General features: G+C 39.9%; 1 protein-coding gene across 2 annotated transcripts in view; it reads left to right on the forward strand.

Annotated features, from left to right (window-relative positions):
• hacl1 (2-hydroxyacyl-CoA lyase 1) overlaps positions 1-22,405 on the forward strand; it is a 105,157-nt gene that overhangs the window by 42,284 nt on the left and 40,468 nt on the right. For both annotated transcript variants that reach the window (XR_007956368.1, XM_052016246.1), the window contains exons 12-15: positions 1,913-2,014; positions 6,563-6,717; positions 8,290-8,448; positions 15,047-15,154. Coding sequence is in view for 1 of the 2 variants with exons in the window: in XM_052016246.1 (XP_051872206.1) it covers positions 1,913-2,014; positions 6,563-6,717; positions 8,290-8,448; positions 15,047-15,154 (524 nt within the window). In the remaining variant the exon portion in view is untranslated. The remainder of the gene's footprint in view (positions 1-1,912; positions 2,015-6,562; positions 6,718-8,289; positions 8,449-15,046; positions 15,155-22,405) is intronic.

A 22,405-nucleotide genomic window follows, 5' to 3' on the forward strand; every position in this document is an offset into this window, starting at 1 on the left:
TCCGTAACAAGGATCTGGAAAACATGGACCATTTCCCATATCTTGGGAGCCACTTGTCAGTGAAGGCTGTCATTGTTGATTGGATTCATCACCGCTGCCAGCAGCATTCATTCTTGTCCACCTGTAATCTTCTGCGACATGGACTACCTATGGTAGGCATCTCAACACAGCTGAAGAGGTACCACCAATGCTGCCTCTACAGAATCCTCCAAATCACTTATGTTGGAGTACTCTCCCAGACCAATACCCCGTGAGTACTCCGAGTACACTAAGTCAGTTCCAAAGAGCAGGGAATATTGTTCGTGTGCTCGACCAGTGACTCCTGAAGTAATGTCTTGGTCCATCTTTTGTCATGGCAAGAGATTAGTAGGTAGACAGAGGTAAGGATTCTTCCTTGTGAAGATGTAACTGTCTTTTGGAATCCATATGTCATATATTCTGTACAACGCAGAAAGAGGCCATTCAGCTGAAGTTGTGGGCATGCTACGTTGGTGCCGGAAGCGTGGTGACACTTGCAGGCTGTCCCCAGAACATACTATTGCAAAAGATGCATTTCACTGTGTGTTTCAGTGTATGTGTGACTAATAAAGATATCTTATATCTGAGCTGGCTTCAGAGCAATCCCATTAATCCCATCCCATTTATTTCCCTGGAGCCTATTCTCCCTCTCGTCTATCAACCCATCCCCCCCCAATCCTCTCGATGACCACATACACTGTGGGCATATTACAGTGGCCAGTTAATCACTCAGCACATCTTTGGGATGTGGGAAGAAACTGAAGCACCCGGGGGATTGGGGAGGGGGTGGATCCCAAGCAAATACAGGAAGAATGTGGAGCTTGGTGTCTGTGCCACTGAACTGCCTTGGCCCAAGACTGCTAAAAATGGAGAAGGAACTTCTGCGATGGCATTGAGAACCTTTGGTTCCTCTGGGAATGCACAGCAGTCCAGTGAAAAGACAGAAGTGCACCAGTTGCCAAACCAATAAACACCACCCAATGGTGGAGCCTCCGAATACCAGGTTGGCTTCATCTGTCACTTCACAATGAAAGCATGTCGTCCACAACCCCAAGAAGAAGAGGGGAAAACTAAGTAATGCATCTATGCAGTTTGTAAAGCAGGAGATAAACAGTTTTGCAGACATTCCGAGAAGCTTGTTTTTGTAGTAGCAGGTTACATTTTTAAACAAAGATAAGTCTTACAATGCATTGTTTAAATTGGTTTGTTATAATACAGTGATGGGGGAAGGATTGCCAGTTTTACATTAGTGTAGGGCAGCAATAAACATCAAAAAATTGCACTGTAGATCCCAAAATTTCCATGAGCAATGCCACAGGATCCAAAAAGAAAGGATTTGCATTTAGGTATCTCCTGTCATGATCTTGGAATGTTCCAAATATTCTGTCAGCTGCAACGTACTTTGAAGAGGAGTCACTGTTGTAACGTTAGATCCGTAATGAATGATAGTTTAGTATCAATTTTATGATAGGCTGTTTCTATTAATATATAATGGTTTTTAAAAGGTGCCAAACCAGAATGACATAATGTTTGGTGATTTAATTTTCACCCTTTTTAACTTTTACTAATATGGACTATGCAGAAAACAAGGCTCACAAGGTCTCACTGCAAAACCATAATAATTTGTGTAGTGTGTTTCCAGTTGTAAGTATATGACGGAACTTAAAGTACTTGGAATTTATGCCCTGTGTTTTCAGTCTTGCTTGTCACAAATTTTGACCATGCTGTTTGCATCAGTGTTTACCATATTAGATTGCCTCATGTACATTTCTCATTCACTGTTAGATTGTTCAATGGCTATGATGTGGTTGCAGGCTCCAGTACAAGTTTCTGTGATCAATATATATGCCATGTTTTAAAATTCAGGAATACAATGACAACATTTGTTTTTCAGTTATTGGATTTCTTCAGGATTGAACCTTGGTTTTACCCATCCAACTCTGAATGGTGGTTATTCCTGAAGGAGAAAATAAAAGCCAATGAGGAATTATCTAAGGTAAGTCATTGAAACTGTTGAATAATATTTGAATCACATATAAGTGTCTTAATTTATTCAGATATCTCTACTGACATTTATCATTTAAACCTTTCATTGGGGTTCATTTACTTGAAATGTGACTCATTTATTTTCAATGGCAGTGTTGTAGGTTGTGATTTGAGGTGTCAGTTTTGACTGACATTTGAGATATCTTTGTTTGTTTTGCTGGATCACTGGGTGGAATGTTCCAAAGTGCTGTGTTTCTGAGAAAAAGAAAATTGATGAGATAATCCGATCAGAAAAATTGTGATATATTTTAAATGTATCCTCACTTTAAATTGAGAATCTTGCTTTGATTATTCAGGCTATTTTTAATCTGTGGGTTTGATTGACATCTTTTTATTTTGTGTTGAGGGCGGAATTTAAAAGATGTTGCAAATTTAGCTTATTTGTTTCTGGTGATTCTGGCAAGGAAGTTCTGGTAATTATTTTGTGATTTTTGTTTATATTTTAGGAAGAGGAATATTGGCAGTTTGCATGAAGACATAAGATTCTTATTAAAATTATATTTGGGCTAGTAATTTGGTTTAGAAAAGAATGGCATGTTGAAAATTTTATAAACAAACCTGAAAATGTTCCAAAAGTACTGTTAATCTGAAAAAACTATCAGGTTTTCCATCTCAGTCATAACTGTTTAGAAATAAGTAATGATATAGGATTAAGTCTGAGGTAATGACCTGCTTTCTTTTCATCAGCCTTCTGCATTGTTCTATCTAATTTAGTAATCCAGATGGGAACTGTTTTGTGATAGGTTTTGACTTTCACTGGCTGATAGTTAGAGCAGTCATTAATCTGTGAATTGTGTAACATCCCACTTGGTTACTACTTGTAATAAAACAAAATTATTTGTACACCTAATTAATGTAACCATCTAAGCATCAGAAAAAAGAAGCCTTTTGTAATTATAAAGTACTTCATTAAATCACTCAGAAATATTTATATGGATAACTATGGCAACCATGATGTAGTTTGCAAGATCCCATAATGTGCATTGATTATGGATACTGAACCTGAATTTGGTCCTTGGATTGAAGATGCAGCACACCTGAAAATCCAACTATATGCCTTGGTATTTTTTTAATGTGTGTTTTTTTAATTTGTTTTGTAATGTGAGCACCACTAACAAAGTAATTTGTATTATCCAGTCTAAAATGATGTTAGGACATTATCAACTATGTCAGATAGAATTGTAGTTGTATGCAGCTCAGACCAGTGGAGAACCTTTCACCAAAGGCCATAAATGAATCCATTGGATTTCAACATCATCCATCACTATCCATAGTCATTGAATTATTTTATTTCAATTTCAGATTGTGGGACAGAAAGCCATAATCTCCCTTATAATAGGTTCTAGCATTTTCTCATTGGGTTAACTCTTGTCTGCCTGAAACATAGAAAATAGGAGCAGGAGTAGGCTTGCTCCACCATTTAAGTCAGTCAACAGTCTGGATAGGCTGGGACTTTTTTCCCTGGCGAGTAGGAGGTTGAGGGGGTGACCTTGTAGAGGTATATAGAGGGGATTAGATAAGTTGGATGGTCACAATCTTTTTCCCACGGTAGGGGAGAGTAATAGCTAGAGGGCATGGATATAAGGTGAGAGGGCAAAAATTTTAAAGGGACCTGAGGAGTAACCTTTTCATACAGAGGGTGGTGGGTAAATGGAACAAGCTGCCAGAGGAAGCTGTAGATGTGGGTTGTTCAAAAAACATTTAGACAGGTACATGGATAGTTTCTGTGTTGTATAACTCTATGATTCTATAAGTTTAGGTTTTGTCCAATCCCATCAAAATTTTCTAAGTTTTCTGTTATTGTATCCTTTCTACTATATCCTAGCATTTTCCTGTTAGATTTACTAATTTGTAATTCTCCATATTTTCTCCAGCAATGTTAAATTTGTCACCCTTCAATCTATAGGAACTACAGTGGCATGCAAAAGTTTGGGCACCCCTGGTCAAAATTTCTGTTACTGTGAATAGCTAAGTGAGTAAAAGATGACCTGATTTCCAAAAGGCATAAGGTTAAAGATGACACATTTCTTTCATATTTTAAGCAAGATTACTTTTTTATTTCCACCTTTTACAGTTTCAAAATAACAGAAAAGGAGAAAGGCCCGAAGCAAAAGCTTGGGCACCCTGTATGGTCAATGCTTAGTAACACCCCCTTTGGCAAGTATCACAGCTTGTAAACGCTTTCTGTAGCCAGCTAAGAGTCTTTCAATTCTTGTTTGGGGGACTTTTGCCCATTCTTCCTTGCAAAAGGCTTCTAGTTCTGTGAGATTCTTGGGCCATCTTGCATGCACTGCTCTTTTGAGGTCTATGCACAGATTTTTGATGATGTTTAGGTCGGGGGACTGTGAGGGCCATGGCAAAACCTTCAGCTTGTGCCTCTTGAGGTAGTCCATTGTGGATTTTGAGGTGTGTTTAGGATCGTTATCCTATTGTAGAAGCCATCCTCTTTTCATCTTCAGCTTTTTTTTTACAGACGGTGTGATGTTTGCTTCCAGAATTTGCTGGTATTTAATTGAATTCATTCTTCCCTCTACCAATGAAATGTTCCCCGTGCCACTGGCTGCAACACAAGCCCAAAGCATAATCGATCCACCCCCATGCTTAACAGTTGGAGAGGTGTTCTTTTCATGAAATTCTGCACCCATTTTTTCTCCAAACTTTCCTGCGTCCTCATCACAAAATTCAGCGTCAGAAATTTGTAAAGGAACGTCTAAACAAGCCTGGTGCATTTTGGAAACAAGTCCTGCGGACTGATGAAGTTAAAATAGAACTTTTTGGCCGCAATGAGCAAAGGTATGTTTGGAGAAAAAAGGTTGCATAATTTCATGAAAAGAACATCTCTCCAACTGTTAAGCACGGGGGTGGATCGTTCATGCTTTGGGCTTGTGTTGCAGCCAGTGGCAGGGGGATCATTTCACTGGTAGAGGGAAGAATGAATTCAATTAAATACCAGCAAATTCTGGAAGCAAACATCAAACTGTCTGTTTAAAACAAAAAGTTGAAGATGAAAAGAGGATGGCTTCTACAACAGGATAACTATCCTAAACACCTCAAAATCCACAATGGTCTACCTCAAGAGGCACAAGCTGAAGGTTTTGCCATGACCCTCACAGTCCAACGACCTAAACATCATCGAAAATCTGGACATAGACCTCAAAAGAGCAGTGCATGCAAGATGGCCCAAGAATCTCACAGAACTAGAAGCCTTTTGCAAGGAAGAATGAGCAGAAATCCCCCAAACAAGAATTGAAAGACTCAGCTGGCTACAGAAAGCGTTTACAAGCTGTGATACTTGCCAAAGGGGATGTTACTAAGTACTGACCATGCAGGGTGCCCAAACTTTTGCTTCGGGCCCTTTTCCTTTTTTGTTATTTTGAAACTGTAAAAGATGGAAATAAAAAAGTAATCTTGCTTAAAATAGGAAAGAAATGTGTCATCTTTAACCTTATGCCTTTTGGAAATCAGGTCATCTTTTACTCACTTAGCTATTCACAGTAACAGAAATTTTGACCAGGGGTGCCCAAACTTTTGCATGCCACTATATTATCAGGGGTCAAAAAATTTTGGAGGATGACCACCGATCCATCCACTATTTCCAGGATCACTTTGTTTAGTGCCCTGGGATGTAGATTATTAGGGCTTGGGGATTTGTCAGTCTTCACCTCCATTAATTTGCTTAGCACTTTTGCTTTGCTTATACTGATTTCCTTTAATTCCTCCCTCTATCCAGATTCCTTGTTTCTAATATATTTGAGAGGTTATTTGTATCCTCCGTTGTGAAGATAGAGCCAAAGTATTTGTTTAATTGTTCTGCCACTTGCACATGGATTCAGGACCCTAGTTTTTGAGTGTACTACTTCATTCTGCGTCTTAACAAAGAATTCTGTCATACTAAGGTTGCTCTTCCCTAAGGAAGCACAGCAAGATTGTTAATTTTTCCTTTCTCATTGCAGTCTATGACAATGTGTTCTCTAGTTAACCTATATTGGTCTAAACAAAACCATCAAGTATATGCCAAGAATTCATCCTCCACAGTATTATTTCTAAATTGATTTGACCAACCTTTTTGAAGATTAAAGTTACTCAATATTACTGTTGTACCCTTCTTGCATGTTTCTTGAGTCTTCTGTTTAATTCCACCTCCTACATCAACACTGCTGTTTGTGAGAGGCCCCAGTTTTGTCCCCCTCTTTTGTCCACTGCTCTGGTTTTCCCTCCTATGTATTGGGCTTCCCCTTTTCCTATCTTCAGTGCTGAAGTAGTGTCCTGACCCAAAACATTGACCGCCTGCTTTTCTCCATGGATGTTGCCTGGCCTGCTGAGTTCCTCCAGCATCATAGTGTTTTTTAGCCCTGCCAACTTGTCTATGTTCTCTTGAAATCTATCACTGTCCTTCTCACTGTTTATCATACTTTTGTTTGGCATATTTGGCATACTTTTTTTTAATCTCACACCAGATGTAATTGTTACTTAATATATCTAAACTTTTCTTTTCCAGGCAATGGCAGTAAAGAAATCTCTGCCTATGAACTACTACACTGTTTTCCACACCATTCAAACTCTGCTGCCAAAAGATTGTATTATTGTCAGCGAGGGTGCCAACACCATGGATATTGGCCGTACCATGCTTCCTAACTACTTGCCAAGGCATAGGTACTTACCATTATAATAATTTCAAGGTTGCTAATAGAAAACTTCAAAAACTTATAGAATTTTTAATCATTAACTTTTGCACTTCCACAAAACTCCCAATATTTTGTCTCAACAATTTATATTAATATAAGCTTCAGAAGAATGTATCTGATTGTATCAAAGGAACTTTACATATTCTCAAAACGGGTCGCATAAAGGGAGATCATCAATAGAAATGTTATGTTGGGGACACGGACTCACTCGCATTTGGGCTGCAGCTACCAACATGCATTTCTTGTGACATTCTTGGAGACACTTTTTCTGATGGTTTTGATCTCAGCTAAATAATACTTAAGTGAGAGAGGGAACTGATGTGATTCAAGGGATGCTGGAAGGAATGTTAACTTCTCAACACAAAATGCTCCAGTTGCTGAACATCTGAAAACTGGAAAATAGTGGAAATAGCACTGTCAGATCACATCAGTTGAAGAAACTGTTAACATTTTAGATTTATAATTTTTCAGCTGACCTTTTGTTCTGAGCTCCTAGAGAAAGGTCATATTATTTGCCCATTTTTCTGGTGGTGTACATTTTGCAAATAGAGAATGTGACACCAATGCACCAGGTATAAGAAAGGGATTTTTAAAATTATTTGTTCGTTGGATGTGGATGTTGCTGAAAAGGCCTGCGTTTATTATCCATCCCTAATTACCTTTTAACCGAGGAGGCTGATAAGAGTTAACTATGTTGGCTGGGCCTGGAGTAACATGTAGATCATACTGGGGAAGGACTGTGGATTTTCTTTCTTGAAGAACATTCGCGAAGTAGGTGCATTTATACAACCATCTACTAATTTCATGGTTATTGTTATTAAGACCAGCTATTTTATTTTGAATTCCTTATTTAATTTAATTTAAATCCCCTCGCCAGAATCTTTTGAACTCATATCAGTTGTCCAGAGCTCTGCTGATGGAGTAATTTAACCACCATACTCTCATGGATATAAAGCACAGCACAATTTCGAGATCAGTTGCCTCTCACCAATGATACCAAACTGTGGAGGTGTGCGGAATGGCAAATATTGAGAAATATTGCAGCGTAATACAAGAAACAGAAGACATGCAAGCCAGGAGATTAGATGCCAATGTATTTTAACAAAGATGCTTGTGAGGTGATGCACTTTGGTCGAAAAAAATAAAACCATACTCAGCATCTTAGAAAATATGAAACCGATCAAGGTAGAAAAGCAAAGGGATCTAGGGATGCAGGTGATCAAATCATTAAAAGAACCCCACAAAAGGGTGATAGAAGAGCCACAAAAAGTGCTAGATGCTAGCTCAATTAGTGATTATAAATTTGAGATCAACAATTTTTTCTGGACATGGATGCAAAATAATATGGACCCAAGGGTGGAGTTATGATATGAATAAGCATTAATCTGATTGAAAGGGAAAACAGGTTTGAGATGCTAAAGTGTTGTTCCGATACTGCTATACAATATTGTTATAATGTTGATGTTTTTCAACACATATCTAATTTATGTTGTTGCCATTAAAAACCGTAGAAAATTCCATCTGATGCTTTTAATTTTAGATTGGATGCTGGCACCTTTGGCACCATGGGAGTAGGACTGGGTTTTGCCATAGCTGCAGCATTGATTGCCAAGGATCAAACCCCACATCAGCGGGTTATCTGTATTGAAGGAGACAGTGCATTTGGATTTTCTGGAATGGAAGTGGAGACCATGTGCAGGTAATGTAATTAAATCAGAGCGTTTTGAAAAAAAGGACCTTTTTATTGTTGTGTACTGTATATATCAGTGCTAGAACTGTGAAAGGGACTATTTCCATGTTTTCTATATTTATCCTTTGTGAAAACCCAAAGCTGGAGGATCAAAGTAAACCGTATGTTGAAGCTTAAGGTTAAAATGACATGAATTCATAAGTAGTGATTGTGCAACATCATGATGGATTTATAAGTTGCAAGACTATGGGAATTCCTGCAGTTTCTCTCTGATATACAAACTAGTTAGGTGGATCTAACAGATGAACTTTTCTGTGTATCTTTCCTGAGTTTGAAAGGGCTGTGATCACTCCAGCTATTGGAAGAATGTGTTGTGAAAGACTTGTAAAGACAAGTAGACATGTCAAGATCATTGAGGAGAAATTGATTAATTGCTTGTGGGAAGAAACCAATTATCTTGAAGACACTTTCGGCAGTGGAGGAGATCTGGACATGTTGGGAGGGGTGGAGGGGTGGAAGAAGAATGAGACCAAGAATGCTGGTAGGTGAATAAAGACTCAAGAAAGGTAAATGAGAATAAATATAGAGTAATTGTATTTAGAGTTTTTGAGTTGCATGTCATACTTTGAAGTTGGGACTAGAGTTTAAAAATAATCTATTCTCCTTGCCCTCTTTCATGAACATTGAGAAGATTGGGCTGTGTGAAATTGACCTTACATGAATTTGGGCTACAGGTTAACTCAGTTGGTCTGTTGATAGTTTTTCATCACGAGCATGTTATTCTTTATCACATTGCTCTGGCTGTTATGGTTGGTTGATTCTTGTAATTGGGCTGTGCAGAGTTTAACTACGTGTGCAGATCGTCCTCTTCTCCCTGGGAGTTTAGGAATCCAGGACACTAGTTCTGTGGCCGATGAGGCCAGTGTGGGAGCCACAGACTCTGCCACAAGAAGTGCTGGATGGAGTGTGTGGGTGAGTAGATTGGGAGGTGCTCCTTCTACCATTGATGCAGTGGTTCTTTGTGCTCCTGAACAATGGACTTGAGGTTTTCAATACCATTCATTTTTTACTTTGTGTGTCATGGACAAGGGATTCCCACCAATTGTTGGGGGTGTTACTCTTTCTCAAGGAGGCTTTGACTATATCCTTGAAGAGTTTTCTTTGTCCACACAGAAATCTCTCACCATGATAGAGCTTGGAGTAAAGAGTCTGTTTCAGGTGTTAAGAAAATGACTGATGTTTCCTGCCTATTGGAGCCAACAAGTGTAATTGGAGCCTTAGTGCTGGAGATGTTGGCCCAGGAGAGGATGCTGACGTTGGTTCACTTATCCTTCCTTCAGATTTGGAGGATTTTGCAGAGACAGCATTGATGGTATCTCTCCAGTGCTTTGTAATATCTGGTGTAGGTTGTCCATATCACAGAGCATACAAGAGGCCAGGGATTGCTGCTGTCTGTTAGATCGTGAGCTTTGCGCCAGGCTTGAAGTTTTTGTCTTCAGACGGCTGAAGGCTATGTTACCACACTTGCGGCAATGGTGAATATCATTGCTTTCATTGAGAGCTGGCTCCTGAGATATGGGAAGGAACCCACATTTTTGAGTTAGGTGGCAGTGTGACTTGTTAGCAGGATGCAGAGGGGCTTCAGGGGTAAATAATCAGGCAACAGGAATGGGTGAGGACATGGCAGGGCCTTTTTAATTATTTGACTTTGAATGTGTGTTTTTAATTTTTTTCAGTACTTTTAATTTTTTAAAAATTATTTCAATATATTTCAATTGTTTCTGATCTCTCTGAGAATTCCATCCAACATTGTCCGCATTAACTTTGCTTTCTAGCATTGTTTGAGCAGGAATCAGTCACTATCTTGTCCTTTTCTAAGTTTTTTAAAAACTTAAAAACAAAAGCAGGAGTAGGAGTGGCAAGTTAGCCCTTTGAGATTTGTCAACCATTCAGTCCAACCATGACCAATCCTCTGTTCTCGACACCAGATTTTGCTCTCTTTCCCTGTCCCTTGATACATTTTGTGTCTAGAAGTCCATGTATCTCCTTCTTTAACCTTGGCCACCACCCCCTTCTGTGATGAAGAATTCCACGGGTTCACCACACTTGAGTGAAGAGATTTTTCAGTCTGACCCAGTATCCTGAGACGCTGACCTTATTTCTAGACCCCATTTCTAGACCCCAACCCCTAGCCAGGGAAACCATCCTCCCTGTATCTAGCCTGTTGAGCCACATCAGAAGTTTATATGTTCCAACGAGTTCTCTCATTTTTCTAAATTTTGGTGAATGCAGACCTAGTTGACGCAATATCTCTCCGTATGACAGCCTTTTATTCCAGGAATCAGACTGGTGAACCTTTGTTGCACTTCTTATTGCCTGTTCTCCTTGACCTAGGCTGCTGGACTAATTCAAATTCTGCGACCTGCCCCCACCCATGTCCCTCATTCCTTTTGCCAACCTGTGTGAAATGAGCTAACTCTAGATATAAGAGAAATTGAATTGAAATCTTGCTTGTAATTCCAAGTGACATAATACTAAGTCACAGTCAGTTTGCGAAACTGCTAGAAAAAAAAGTGTAGTGAATTATGAGATTACTTTCTCATTGATTTTTTAAAATCTAGTGTATGTAAGACATATTAAGCAGCTGTGATGCATTTACTGCATGCAAGAACTGGAGGAACTCAGTGGGTCAGGCAGTGACCGTGGAGACAGAGGGATGCTCGATGTTTTGGGTTGAGACCCTGTGTCTGCCTCCACAGATGCTGCCTGACCCACTGAGTTTCTCCAGCAGTTTGCTTTTTGCTCCAGATTGCAGCATCTGTAGTCATTTGTGTCTGCATTTACTGCTTCACTAGTATTAAAATAAAATATGCTGGTTATTCTAAATCAAAGTACCATTTGGGTTGTGGTACCTGAAAATTTTTCAATATTTATCATTTATAGATGACTGATGTGGTTTGGAATAAACTTTAGGGAGTTTAGTAATGATGTCAAACCATATTTCCAAGGCAATTTTATTTTTGAGTTACTGAATATATGTAATATATGTAATCCATCTTCAGGAAATCTTTGTCTGGCATGCTATCAATGAATGGGCCCTCAGGCATGCGTGAGTAACGTTTGCGGTCACAAAGGTCAATTGCTTTCTAAGGTTATATTTTGCTGCACTGTTGAAAGGGGATTCCCTCGCTTCAGAGAAAGAAGTTGGGAGCAGGGGAGAATCAGACAAGTAAGAAGTGTGCAAGTAATGAACGAATATTTGGAAGTCTCAGAAATGACTGCAAAGTATATTTATGTGTTATATGCAGTTATCTGTAGCAGTCTCAATATTGAAGAAATTTATTCACAATAGGTACTTGGAGAGGAAAGAATTTACAGAAAGTTGGTGATTTCATGTAAACTGAAGATGTCGTGGCATTGCTCAAAGAAGAGCACGGAAAGTATCCAAGCCAATCTTCCATCCTCATTGCAATATATTTTGAATCATCTATTAAAAGGTGACGGTGGCTTTAAGCCTACTACCTTGTTAAGTACAGAGTCATGTGAGTGACTGCTGTCTGGGGTTAAGCAATTGCTTCCCGAACCAGTCTGGAAATACCCATGGATTAAACAGTTGCTGAAGCACTGAATCTGTTCTTCTGTTCAGTTACTCACTCAGGAAACTACATAGAGGAACCAGGTATTATAATAATGTTACCAGAAAAAAAAACCCAATCTGGTTATATAAAAGCTGAATACAGCAGATGCCAGAAACCTAAAATTAAACAGAAATTGATGCAAATATTCAGCAGGTCAGGCAGCATATGTAAAAAGAAAAACAGATTTGACATTTCTGGCCATTGATTTTTCATCTGCTAAAAGGTCATTGACCTGAAATGCTAACTCTGCTCCTCTCTCCACAGATACTGCTTGACTTAGTATTTGGTAATTTAAAATAAAAATGGAAAATGCTGGAAATACTCAGCAGGTCAGGCAGCATCTGTGGGAAGAGAGACAGACTGACAAAGGGTCTTCAACCTAAAATGTTAACTCTGTCTCTCTTCTCAAAGATGCAGCCTGACCTGCTGAGTGTTTCCAGCACTTTCTGTTTTTATTTTAGATTTCTAGCATCTGCAAGTTTTTTTGATTTTCATCTGGTAATTTGTTTTACTACTTTTTGTGGGATCCTGCTGTTTTCAGTTTCTACATTATGATAGTAATTAAATATTGAATTATCCACAATGTGCTTTGGAAGGTTCTGTGGATGTGAAAGACCCTACCAAGCAAATTCTCCTCCTTGCACGTGTTCCTATAGAAGGCAGATAATGTATATAAACTGGCAGTGCAGGAGGAATTTATGTGTTTATCCTGTACCCTGAATCTGGCTTTTATGTAGGGCCCAGTCACCCTCTTAATTACAGCTCAGATCTGGACAGCACACAAAGAAAATCTCTTGTACAGCAGTGGTGAGTTTCTTGAACAAGTCGGTTTATTCAGGCCTGTTACAGTGTACACTGGGGAGCACTTCGAGTGAGAGCTCAAAGATGCTCCACTGATCCCAAAAGACTTCCAGCAATTTATAGTATTCACTTAACAATAGTTACATGCAGATTTCACAATTTCATCAATAACCTACTTTGTAGTATTTGATCTTCATTTTATCTCTGCAAAGGTTGCCTCTAACTGTCTGACAAATGGGACTTACTTCCTTTGCCAGACAGCAGTATCACCCATTCTTGCTCCAATTAGGTGCTCTGGTTTATGGTCTTGTCCTTCTGTCGTGACTCAGCTTATCTCATGATTAGTTGTCGTGCACTTAAGCTGTATTCTAACCTCCATTTGTTTTTCTCTGCTGCAGCCAGCTATGTCCTGCAATCTAAACACTTCCCTGCTCTTAGAGGTGAGAGGCTGATCTGATCTTGGCCTCAGCTCCACTTTCCTGTCTATACCCTATAACCTTTGATTCTCCTATAGACCAAAATCTGTCAATATAGGCCTTGAATATATTTAATGGTTCAACCTCCATAGCTCTGATGTAGAGAATTCCAAAGATTCACATCCCTCTAAAGAAAGGAATTCCTCCTCGTCTGTCTTAAATCTTTACTCTGGATCTACACTCCCTCAATCCAGATTTCCCCCGTGAGGAGAAAAATCTTCTCAGCATCCACCTTGTCAAGACATCTTGAATTCTTCTACACTTTAATAAGATAACTTCTCGTTCTTCTAAACTCCAATGCTAACCTGCTCATTCTATTCTGATTAGATAATCACTTCATCCCAGAAATCAACCCAGTGAATTTTTCTGTGCACTTCCTCCACTGAAAGCATATTCACCATAAAAATGTGTGGCACTCCTGCCTCACCAACACACTGTACAATTGTAGCAAGACTCCTGACTTGTTGACACTAAGATCCTCCTGAATGGCGGCATTCTGTAGTCTCTCTCCATTTAAATATTATTCTGTTTTTCTATTCTTACTACCAAAGTAGGAAACCTTATATTTCACCACTCCACCTGCCAAATTATTGCACACTCATTAGGCAATCTACTTCTCTTTTGTATATCTCTGTCGTCCTCAGAATTTGATTACTCACATATCTTTGTAGATGTATATTTGACCATAATACTCAGTCCCTTCATCTCAGTTGTTAAAAATAGAATGTAAATAGTTGAGTCCTGAGCGCTGATCCCTGAGGCACCCCACTAGTTGCAGTTTACCAACCTGAAGCTTCTGTTAGTTAGTCACTTCTTATGGATTGGCTAACTAACCACGGTGGTTCAATGCCTGTGCGGCCTTCTCCTGGGTCTTGTCATGCTCCTGATCTTTGCTCTGATTTTATAGCCACCTTTGGAGATCATAATCTGAGGGAATGGCCCCTCCACACTGAAAACATTTCCAGCAGTGGGCAATTTGCCTAGGTCAGTTTTGCAGGTTATTAAGCCCCATTCACCTGCAGGTACAACAACAACTTTTAAAAGACAGTTGGACAGGTAGATGGATTGGAAAAGTTTAGAAGGTTATGGGCCAAATGCCGGCAAATGGGACTAGCTTGCATGGACATCTTGGCAACATGGACTGGTTGAGCCAAAGGGGCTGTTCCTGTGCTGTATAACTCCATGAGTCTCTATCATTCAGTTCAATAATTATCCTTTGTATCTTATCTAACTTGTATCCATAGCTAACAAAAAAACTCCATTCGTACCAGTCTTGAAAATTTCTGTTAATCCAAACCTTTTTGAGCAGAGTTCCACAGTTCCACTGCCTGTATGTAGTTCCTGATTTCACTCCTGAATTGACAAGTTACAATAATAAGATTATTTTGGATCTCTCCAGTTGACGAAATTTTTTTTTTGTTTCTACATTATTGAATCAAGTACTTCTGTTAAACCACAACTTCTCTTTATAAATTCTAGGGTACACAGGGCATCTTTATGTGATCTGTCCTCTTTAAGCCCTGAAGCCCTGATATTACTCTGGTGAAACTGTGCTGTGTAATCGCAATACCTATCTTGACCATTTTAAAAACTGCTTCACAATCTTGTGGTTTACGACTACGCGGCTGGATTGTTGTGTCTTACACAGCAAAAGGATGTACTGATTAGCATTAACTATTTGCTTTATTTTAGGTATAATCTGCCAATAGTGATTATTGTAGTGAACAACAATGGAATTTATCATGGACTGGATGAGGGCTCTTGGAAAAAGATGGCAGAATTGGGAAAGCCTTCAATTGTGTGAGTAATGAAGATTTTTTGGGGTTAATACATCTCTTGCTGTATGTAGTAAAGTGTTAAACCTGAGAGCTTCCTTTTGAAAGCAAAAAACTATATCTGGAACTGATTAAATTTCTGCCAAGACATACAACTGGCTCCTGTACAACAAGCCCTGCTCAACACTCATGATTTAATTGACTAGTCTGTCAAACTTAATGAAACAGAGGTACATCTGCTTGGTTTATGCCAATTGTAACACCGCATTTCTTAAGTTAATTAGAAACTGGTATCCTGTGGATTCTTGGCTATGAAACCTGAGCAGCCTTGTTTCATCCCAAGTTAGGGGGGTGGGGGGAGAGGTGAGCTGTGGGAAGGAAATGTTTCTTCATTTGTTAATTTCCTCATTTTATTTTTTTATTTTAGCTGTGTTTAACGTACTGGAGTTTTGCATTTTTGGATATCAATATCCATGCATGTTTATATTACTTAAATGTTACATGCCCAGATGTAAAATTCTCTTTCCAAAAAGTGGACTAATCAAGTACTTAGATGTCATCATCTATAAATGACCAATTTATTTTTAAGAAAGTATTCGGGGAAAAAAAAACAGAAAGCCAGCTATTCTATTCCCCTTTAATACAAAAAAAAAGAAAATGCTGGAAATACTTAGCTGATCAGGCAGCATCTGTGGAAAGAGAAACTGAGTTAACTTCTTTCTGATGAAGGGTTCCGGGCCTGAATTGCTAACTGTTTGTCTTGGATGCTGCCTGACCTGCTGAGTATTCCCAATATTTTCTGCTTTTATGTAAGCTTTCCAACATCTGCAGTTTAAAAAAAATTCATTCTGTTTCCTCTGAATGGCACCAAGTTTAAAGTGTAACCATTTACTCTCTGGGAATCTTTCCTATTGGATTTTGTTGCTTTCTACTTTTCTTTGCTGATTGTGGGGGAATAAAAATCAATGCCTTACCCACCCACCTAGTACCACAGGGTATGAAGGTAGTCCATTTGAAATGCTAGTCGAACAAGTTAATATTTTTGGTGTGGATTTGGGAGAGCTATGACTATTGCTTGTATGATACATAACAACATAAGAAATAGGAGGTGGAGTAGGCCATCTGGCCCGTCGAGCCTGCTCTGCCATTCAATCAGATGATGGCTGATCTGGCCATGGACTCAGTTCCACCTAGAACATAGAACAGTACAGCAAAGTACGGGCCAGCTTATATAAACCTACTCCGTGATCAATCTAACCCTTCCCTCCTACGTAGTCCATAACCCTCCATTTCTTCTTGCATTCATGTGCCTATCTGAGAGTCTTTCAAATGTCTGTGTTATATCAGCCTCTACCACCACCCCGGCAGTGCATTCCAGTCACCCACCACTCTCTGTGTGAAAAAAACCCACCTCTGATATCTCTCCTAAACTTTCCTCCACTCACCTTAAACGGATGTCCTCTGGTATTAGCCATTGCTGCCCTGGGACAAAGGTGCTGGCTTTTCACTCTATCTATGCCTCTCATAATCTTATACACCTCTATCAAGTCACCTGTCATCTTTCTACACTACAAAGAGAAAAGCCCCAGCTTGCTCAACCTTTCTTCATAAGACATGTTCTCTAATCCAGGCAGTATCCTGGTAAATCTCCTCTGCACCCTCTCCAAAGCCTCCACATCCTTCCTATAATGAAGCGACCAGGACTGAACACAATACTCTAAATCAGAGAAACAAAGGACTGCAGATGTTGGAATCTAGATGAAAAATACTATGATGCTGGAGCAACTCTGCAGGCCAGGCAGCATCCGTGGAGAAAAGCAGGCAGTCAACGTTTCGGGTCAGAACCCTTCTTCAGGACTGCCTGCTTTTCTCCACAGATACTGCCTGGCCTGCTGAGTTCCTCCAGCATCATAGTGTTTTTCAACAATACTCTGTTACCTGCCTTTTCCCCATAACCCTTAATCCCCCTACTATGCAAAAATCTATCTAACTGTGTCTTAAATATATTTAATGAGGTGGCCTCTACTGCTTCCTTGGGCAGAGAATTCCACAGATTCACTACTCTCTGGGAAAAGCAGTTTCTGCTTGTCTCCATCCTAAATCTATTTCCCCGAATCTTGAGGCTATATCCCTTAGTTCTAGTCTCACCTACCAGTGGAAACAACTTTCCTGCCTCTATCTTATCTATCCCATTCATAATTTTATATGTTTCTATAAGATCCCCTCTCATTCTTCTGAATTTCAGCGAGTATAGTCCCAAACGACTCAATCTCTCCTCAAAGGCTAATCTCCTCATCTCCAGAATCAACCTGGTGAACCTCCTCTGCACCACCTCCAAAGCCAGTACATCTTTTCTCAAGTGAGGAGACCAGAACTGCATGCAGTGCTCCAGGTGTGGCCTCACCAGTACCCTGTACAGTTGTAACATAACCTCCTTTCTCTTAAATTCAATTCCTCTAGCAATGAAGGTCAACATTCCATTTGCCTTCTTGATAGCCTGTAGCACTTGCAAAACAACCCTTCGTGCATCAGCGCTCTCAAGTCCCTCTGCACAACAGCATGCTGCAATCTTTCACCATTTAAATAATAATCTGATCTTCTACTTTTCCTTCCAAAGTGGATGACCTTGCATTTACCAACATTGTACTCCATTGGCCAGACCCTTGCCCACTCACTTAACCTATCTATATCTCTCTGCAGGTTCTCCGCATCCTCTGCTCAATTTGCTTTTCCACTCAATTTAGTGTCATCTGCAAATTTAGATATGCTACACTTGGTCCCCTCTTCCAAATCATTAATGTGTATTGTGACCAGTTGTGGGCCCAGCACCGATCCCTGTGGCAGCCCACTCACTACTGATTGCCAACTAGGGAAACACCCATTTATCCCAACTCTCTGCCTTCTATTTGTTAACCAATCCTCTATCCATGCTAATACATTACCCCCAACTCCATGCATCCTTATCTATGCAGCACCTTATCAAATGCCTTCTGGAAATCCAAGTATACAACATCCACCAGTTCCCCTCTATCCACTGCACGCATTATATCTTCAAAGAACTCCAATAAGTTTGTCAAACAGGACCTGCCCTTCCTGAACCCATACTGTGTCTGGCCGATGGAACCACTTCTATCCGGATGTCCCGCTATTTCTTCCTTAGTGATAGCTTCATACATTTTCCCAACTACAGATGTTAAACTAACTGGCCTATAGTTACCTGCCTTTCGCCTACATCCTTTTTTAAACAGTGGTGTGATATTCGCTGTCTTTCAATCCGCTGGGACCTGCCCAGAATCTCGAGAGTTTTGGTAAATTATCACAAATGCCTGTACTATAACTTCTGCCATTTCTTTCAGTATCCTGGGATGCATTCCTGGGATACAATAATCCAAACATGCAGGCACTGCAGAACAGTTAGCAGAACTGTTGCCTCGCAGCTTCAGTTATCTAGGTTCAATCCTGACCTCTGGTGTTGTCTGTGTGATGTTTGCATGTTTTCCTTGTGACCATGTGGGTTTCTCATGAGTGTTCTGGTTTCCTCCCATGTTCCAAAGAGGTGTGTGCTGGTGGGTAAATTGCCAACTGTTGGGAGGAGAATAAAATGGGATTACTGTAAATGGGTGAATGATGGTTGGTATGGACTCTGTGGGCCAAAGGGCCTGTTTCCCTGCTATATGACTTTAACTTCTGACGTACCATATGTGATTATTTACTGGAAAGAATTATAAATAGTTACCTTCTTTTTGTCCCAAATTGATAAGATAAACAGACTTTGTTTCCACACTCTCCAACATATCTAGTCCTCCTTTGTCTCAGTTACTCCACCATTTTCTTCTCACCAAATTGAAATGTGCTGAAATTTTGAATTAGTCCTGTGTGCATCTCATTAAAAAAGAGCATATTGCAGTTTAAAATTACTAGGTGAAATAATTGTAAATCCTTAAATGTGACACATTTTGTATTACTGAAGTGTTGTAACTATATAATATTACAAAAATAATAATTATCTTGGTTTTTGGTTAGAAATTTTAATGCTGCCAAATCAATTTGACCAGCATTTCTATCTGAGTCAAACATATTTCAACAGAAACTATACACACAAAAAGTGCTGGAGGAACTCAGCAGGTCAGGCAGCATCTATGGAGAGAAATAAACAGTCGATGTTTCAGGTTGAGACCCTCCATCAAGACTGGAAAGGAAGAGGGCAGAAGCCGGAATAAGAATGGAGGGGGAGGAGCACACCAACATTTCAACAGAAATTTTGCTAAACATGGGCAAGTGGTATAGTAAAGAAGAACTTAAGAATAAGAGAGGGGTCGCCACTTTGCTGGGGTTACACTTTCGGCCTCTCAATATTCAGTGGAAATTAAAAGAACAGAGATATAAGCAAATCACTGAAAGGTGTAAGAGCAATAGGGTTATAGTAGGAGATTTTAACTTTCCCAACATTGACTGGGTTTTCCTTAGTACACGGGGCGTAGATGGGGTGGAAAATGTTAAGTATGTCTGAAAAAACCTTTTGATACAATATGCAGAGAGTCCTACTAGAGACAAGGCAGTCACAAAAAATTCTGCAGATGCTGGAATCTGGAGCAATACACAGAGTGGCACTCGACCTTAGGAAACAGAACTGGGCAGGTGACATATCGGTGGGGGAACTCTTTGGAAACAGTGACCATAATTCTGCAAGTTTCAAGGTAGCTATGTAAAGGGATGAGTTTGGTTCTTAAGTTAAGGTCTTGAATTGGGGGAAAGCTGCTTTCAATAGTGTAGGAGAGGACTTGGAAAAGTAGATTGGGAGCAGATGCTTGCGGGTAAAACAACAACTCACAAGTTGGCCTCCCTTAAAAGGGTGTTAGTAAGAGTTCAGGGCCAGCGTGTTCTTCCATCAAAATTGAAAAAGTGCTGGACCTTTGAATTAGTCCCACATGTGCCTTATATTGCAGTTTAAACTAAAATTTTCTTCTCAACTAAGTAATTGAAAATCTTCAAATATGACACATTTTGAATGTGAAAGGTAAGGGTAAAAGGCAAAGGTGGCGAGATTAGGGAATCTTGGATGACAAATGAAATTGTCATCCAAGGACAAAAAGGAAGTATATGGCAGGTATAAGCAACTGGAATTGAGGGTCTCTTGAGGAACATAAAATATGTAAGAGAGAACTTGAAGAAATTAGGAGGGCAAAGAGGAGCCATGAAATGAAATATCATTGGCAAGTAAGATTCAAGAGAACCCAAGACATTCCATTATAGAAAACAAGAGGTTGGCAAAGAAGGTATGGGTCCTCTTAGGGACCAAAGGGGTAATATGTGTGTGGAGCCAGATGATGTGGGTGAGGTCCTAAATGAATACTAATCAGTATTAACCGAGGAGAAGAACCTGGAAGTTAGTGAGTTCAAGGAGGGGTGCACGGACAATCTGAAGCAGGTCGGAGTTAAGAAGGAGAAGGTGTTAAATGTCATGGGATGTATAAAGGTTGATAAATCTCCAGGGCCTGATAAGATCTGTTTCGGGTTGCAATGGTAAGCAAGGGAGGAGATAGTTTAGGCTCTAAAGGAGATTTTTGCACATTAATTAGTCACAGGTGAAATGCCAGAAGAGTGGAGGATAGCTAATGTTGTTCCTTTATTTAAGGAGGGCAGCAGAGATAAGCCAGATAATTGCAGGTCCATGGGCCTTTTGTCAGTGGTAGGGAAATTATTGGAGAAAATTCTAAGGGATAGGATTTATGGACGTTTGGAAAGGCAGGGGATGATCAACATTGGCAAAGTCCCACATGGTTGGCTGGTCCAGGAAGATAAGGCACATGGTTCCAAGGTGAGCTGGCTTATTGGGTCCAAAATTGCCTTGGTGATAGAAGGCAGAAGCTAGTGGTGGAAGGATACTTTTTTGAATGGAAGTCTGTGACCAGTGGTGTACCACAGGGATCGGTGCTGGGACCCTTGTTGTTTGTGATATATAGTAACTATTTAGATATGAATGTAGGAGATATGATTGGTAAGTTTGTGGATGACACGAAAGTTAGTTGTGTTGTGGATAGTGAGGAAGGTTGTCTAAAGCTACAGCTGGATCTAGATCAGACAGAAAGTTGGGCAGATCATTAGCAGATGGAATTTAATCCTGACAGGTGTGAAATGATGCATTTTGGGAAGTTAAATAGGGGTAGGATGTACATAATAAATGGTAGGACATCAAGAAATGTTAATGAACCAAGGGACTTAGGGGTTCAAGTCCATAGTTCCCAGAAAGTGGCAACACAGGTCGATAGGATGGTGAAGAAGGCATATGGTATGCTTTCCGTCATAGTTTGGGGCACAGGATATAAAAGTTGGGAGGTTATGTCGCAACTTTACAAAACACTGGTTGGATCATGCTTGGAGTATTGTGTGTAGTTCTGGTTGCCACACTAGAGGAAGCATGTGAATGCACTGAAGAGAGTGCAGAGGAGATTCACTGGGATACTGCTTGGATTGGAGGACTTTAATTATAGGGAGAGATTGGATAGACTGGGCTTGTTATCCCTGGAGTGAAACAGGCTGAGGGGTGAACAGATAGAGGTGTATAAAATTATCAGAGACATAGATAGGGTAGATAGTCTGAATCTTTTTCACTTGGTAAGGGTATCAAGAACAAGTAAGCATAGGTTTAAGGTGAGAGGAAGGAGTTTTAAAGGAAACTTGAGTGTGATTGATCTCACTGCCAGAGGAGGTGGTGAAGTCAGATGCAGGCACTATGTTTAAGAGACATTTAGACAGTTACTTAAACAGGTAAAGCATAGAAGAATAATGCCCTAATGCAGACAACTGAGATTAGTGTAGATGGACAAAAAGGTCAGCATGGACTTACTGGCCGAAGGGCCCATTTCTGGTCCGTACGACTGAGTCTAGGCAGGCAAAAATCAGATAAATGGATCTTGTTTGTCCCCTGGATGCTTAAAGTCCATTGATTTTTCTTGTTAGACAGGTAGACTTGTAATAGACCCACACCATGTCTGTGTAATTTGGGCTGACGGCTATTTAAATGTGCATATTAAAGTCTGGTGCCTGAATAGAACCCTGACTACCATTCTGTAGTTCAAGTGGGCAAACCATATGTTATGGGGACTTGTACCACACATTGTCTTTCCACTTGAAAGGACTGGTGAAGGTCGATATAGAGGCAGGGTCTTTTCTTGAGAGATGGAGCTGGTGGGGGGAGGGGTGGGGAAGGTGTTGTTATTAGGGAGAATTAGGAGTTTGGTTCAGTTTCACTCTTCCCTATTTGCAAAAACTTCTC

Source organism: Pristis pectinata, chromosome 5 (assembly GCF_009764475.1).
Source record: "Pristis pectinata isolate sPriPec2 chromosome 5, sPriPec2.1.pri, whole genome shotgun sequence".
Lineage (NCBI taxonomy): Eukaryota > Metazoa > Chordata > Chondrichthyes > Rhinopristiformes > Pristidae > Pristis > Pristis pectinata.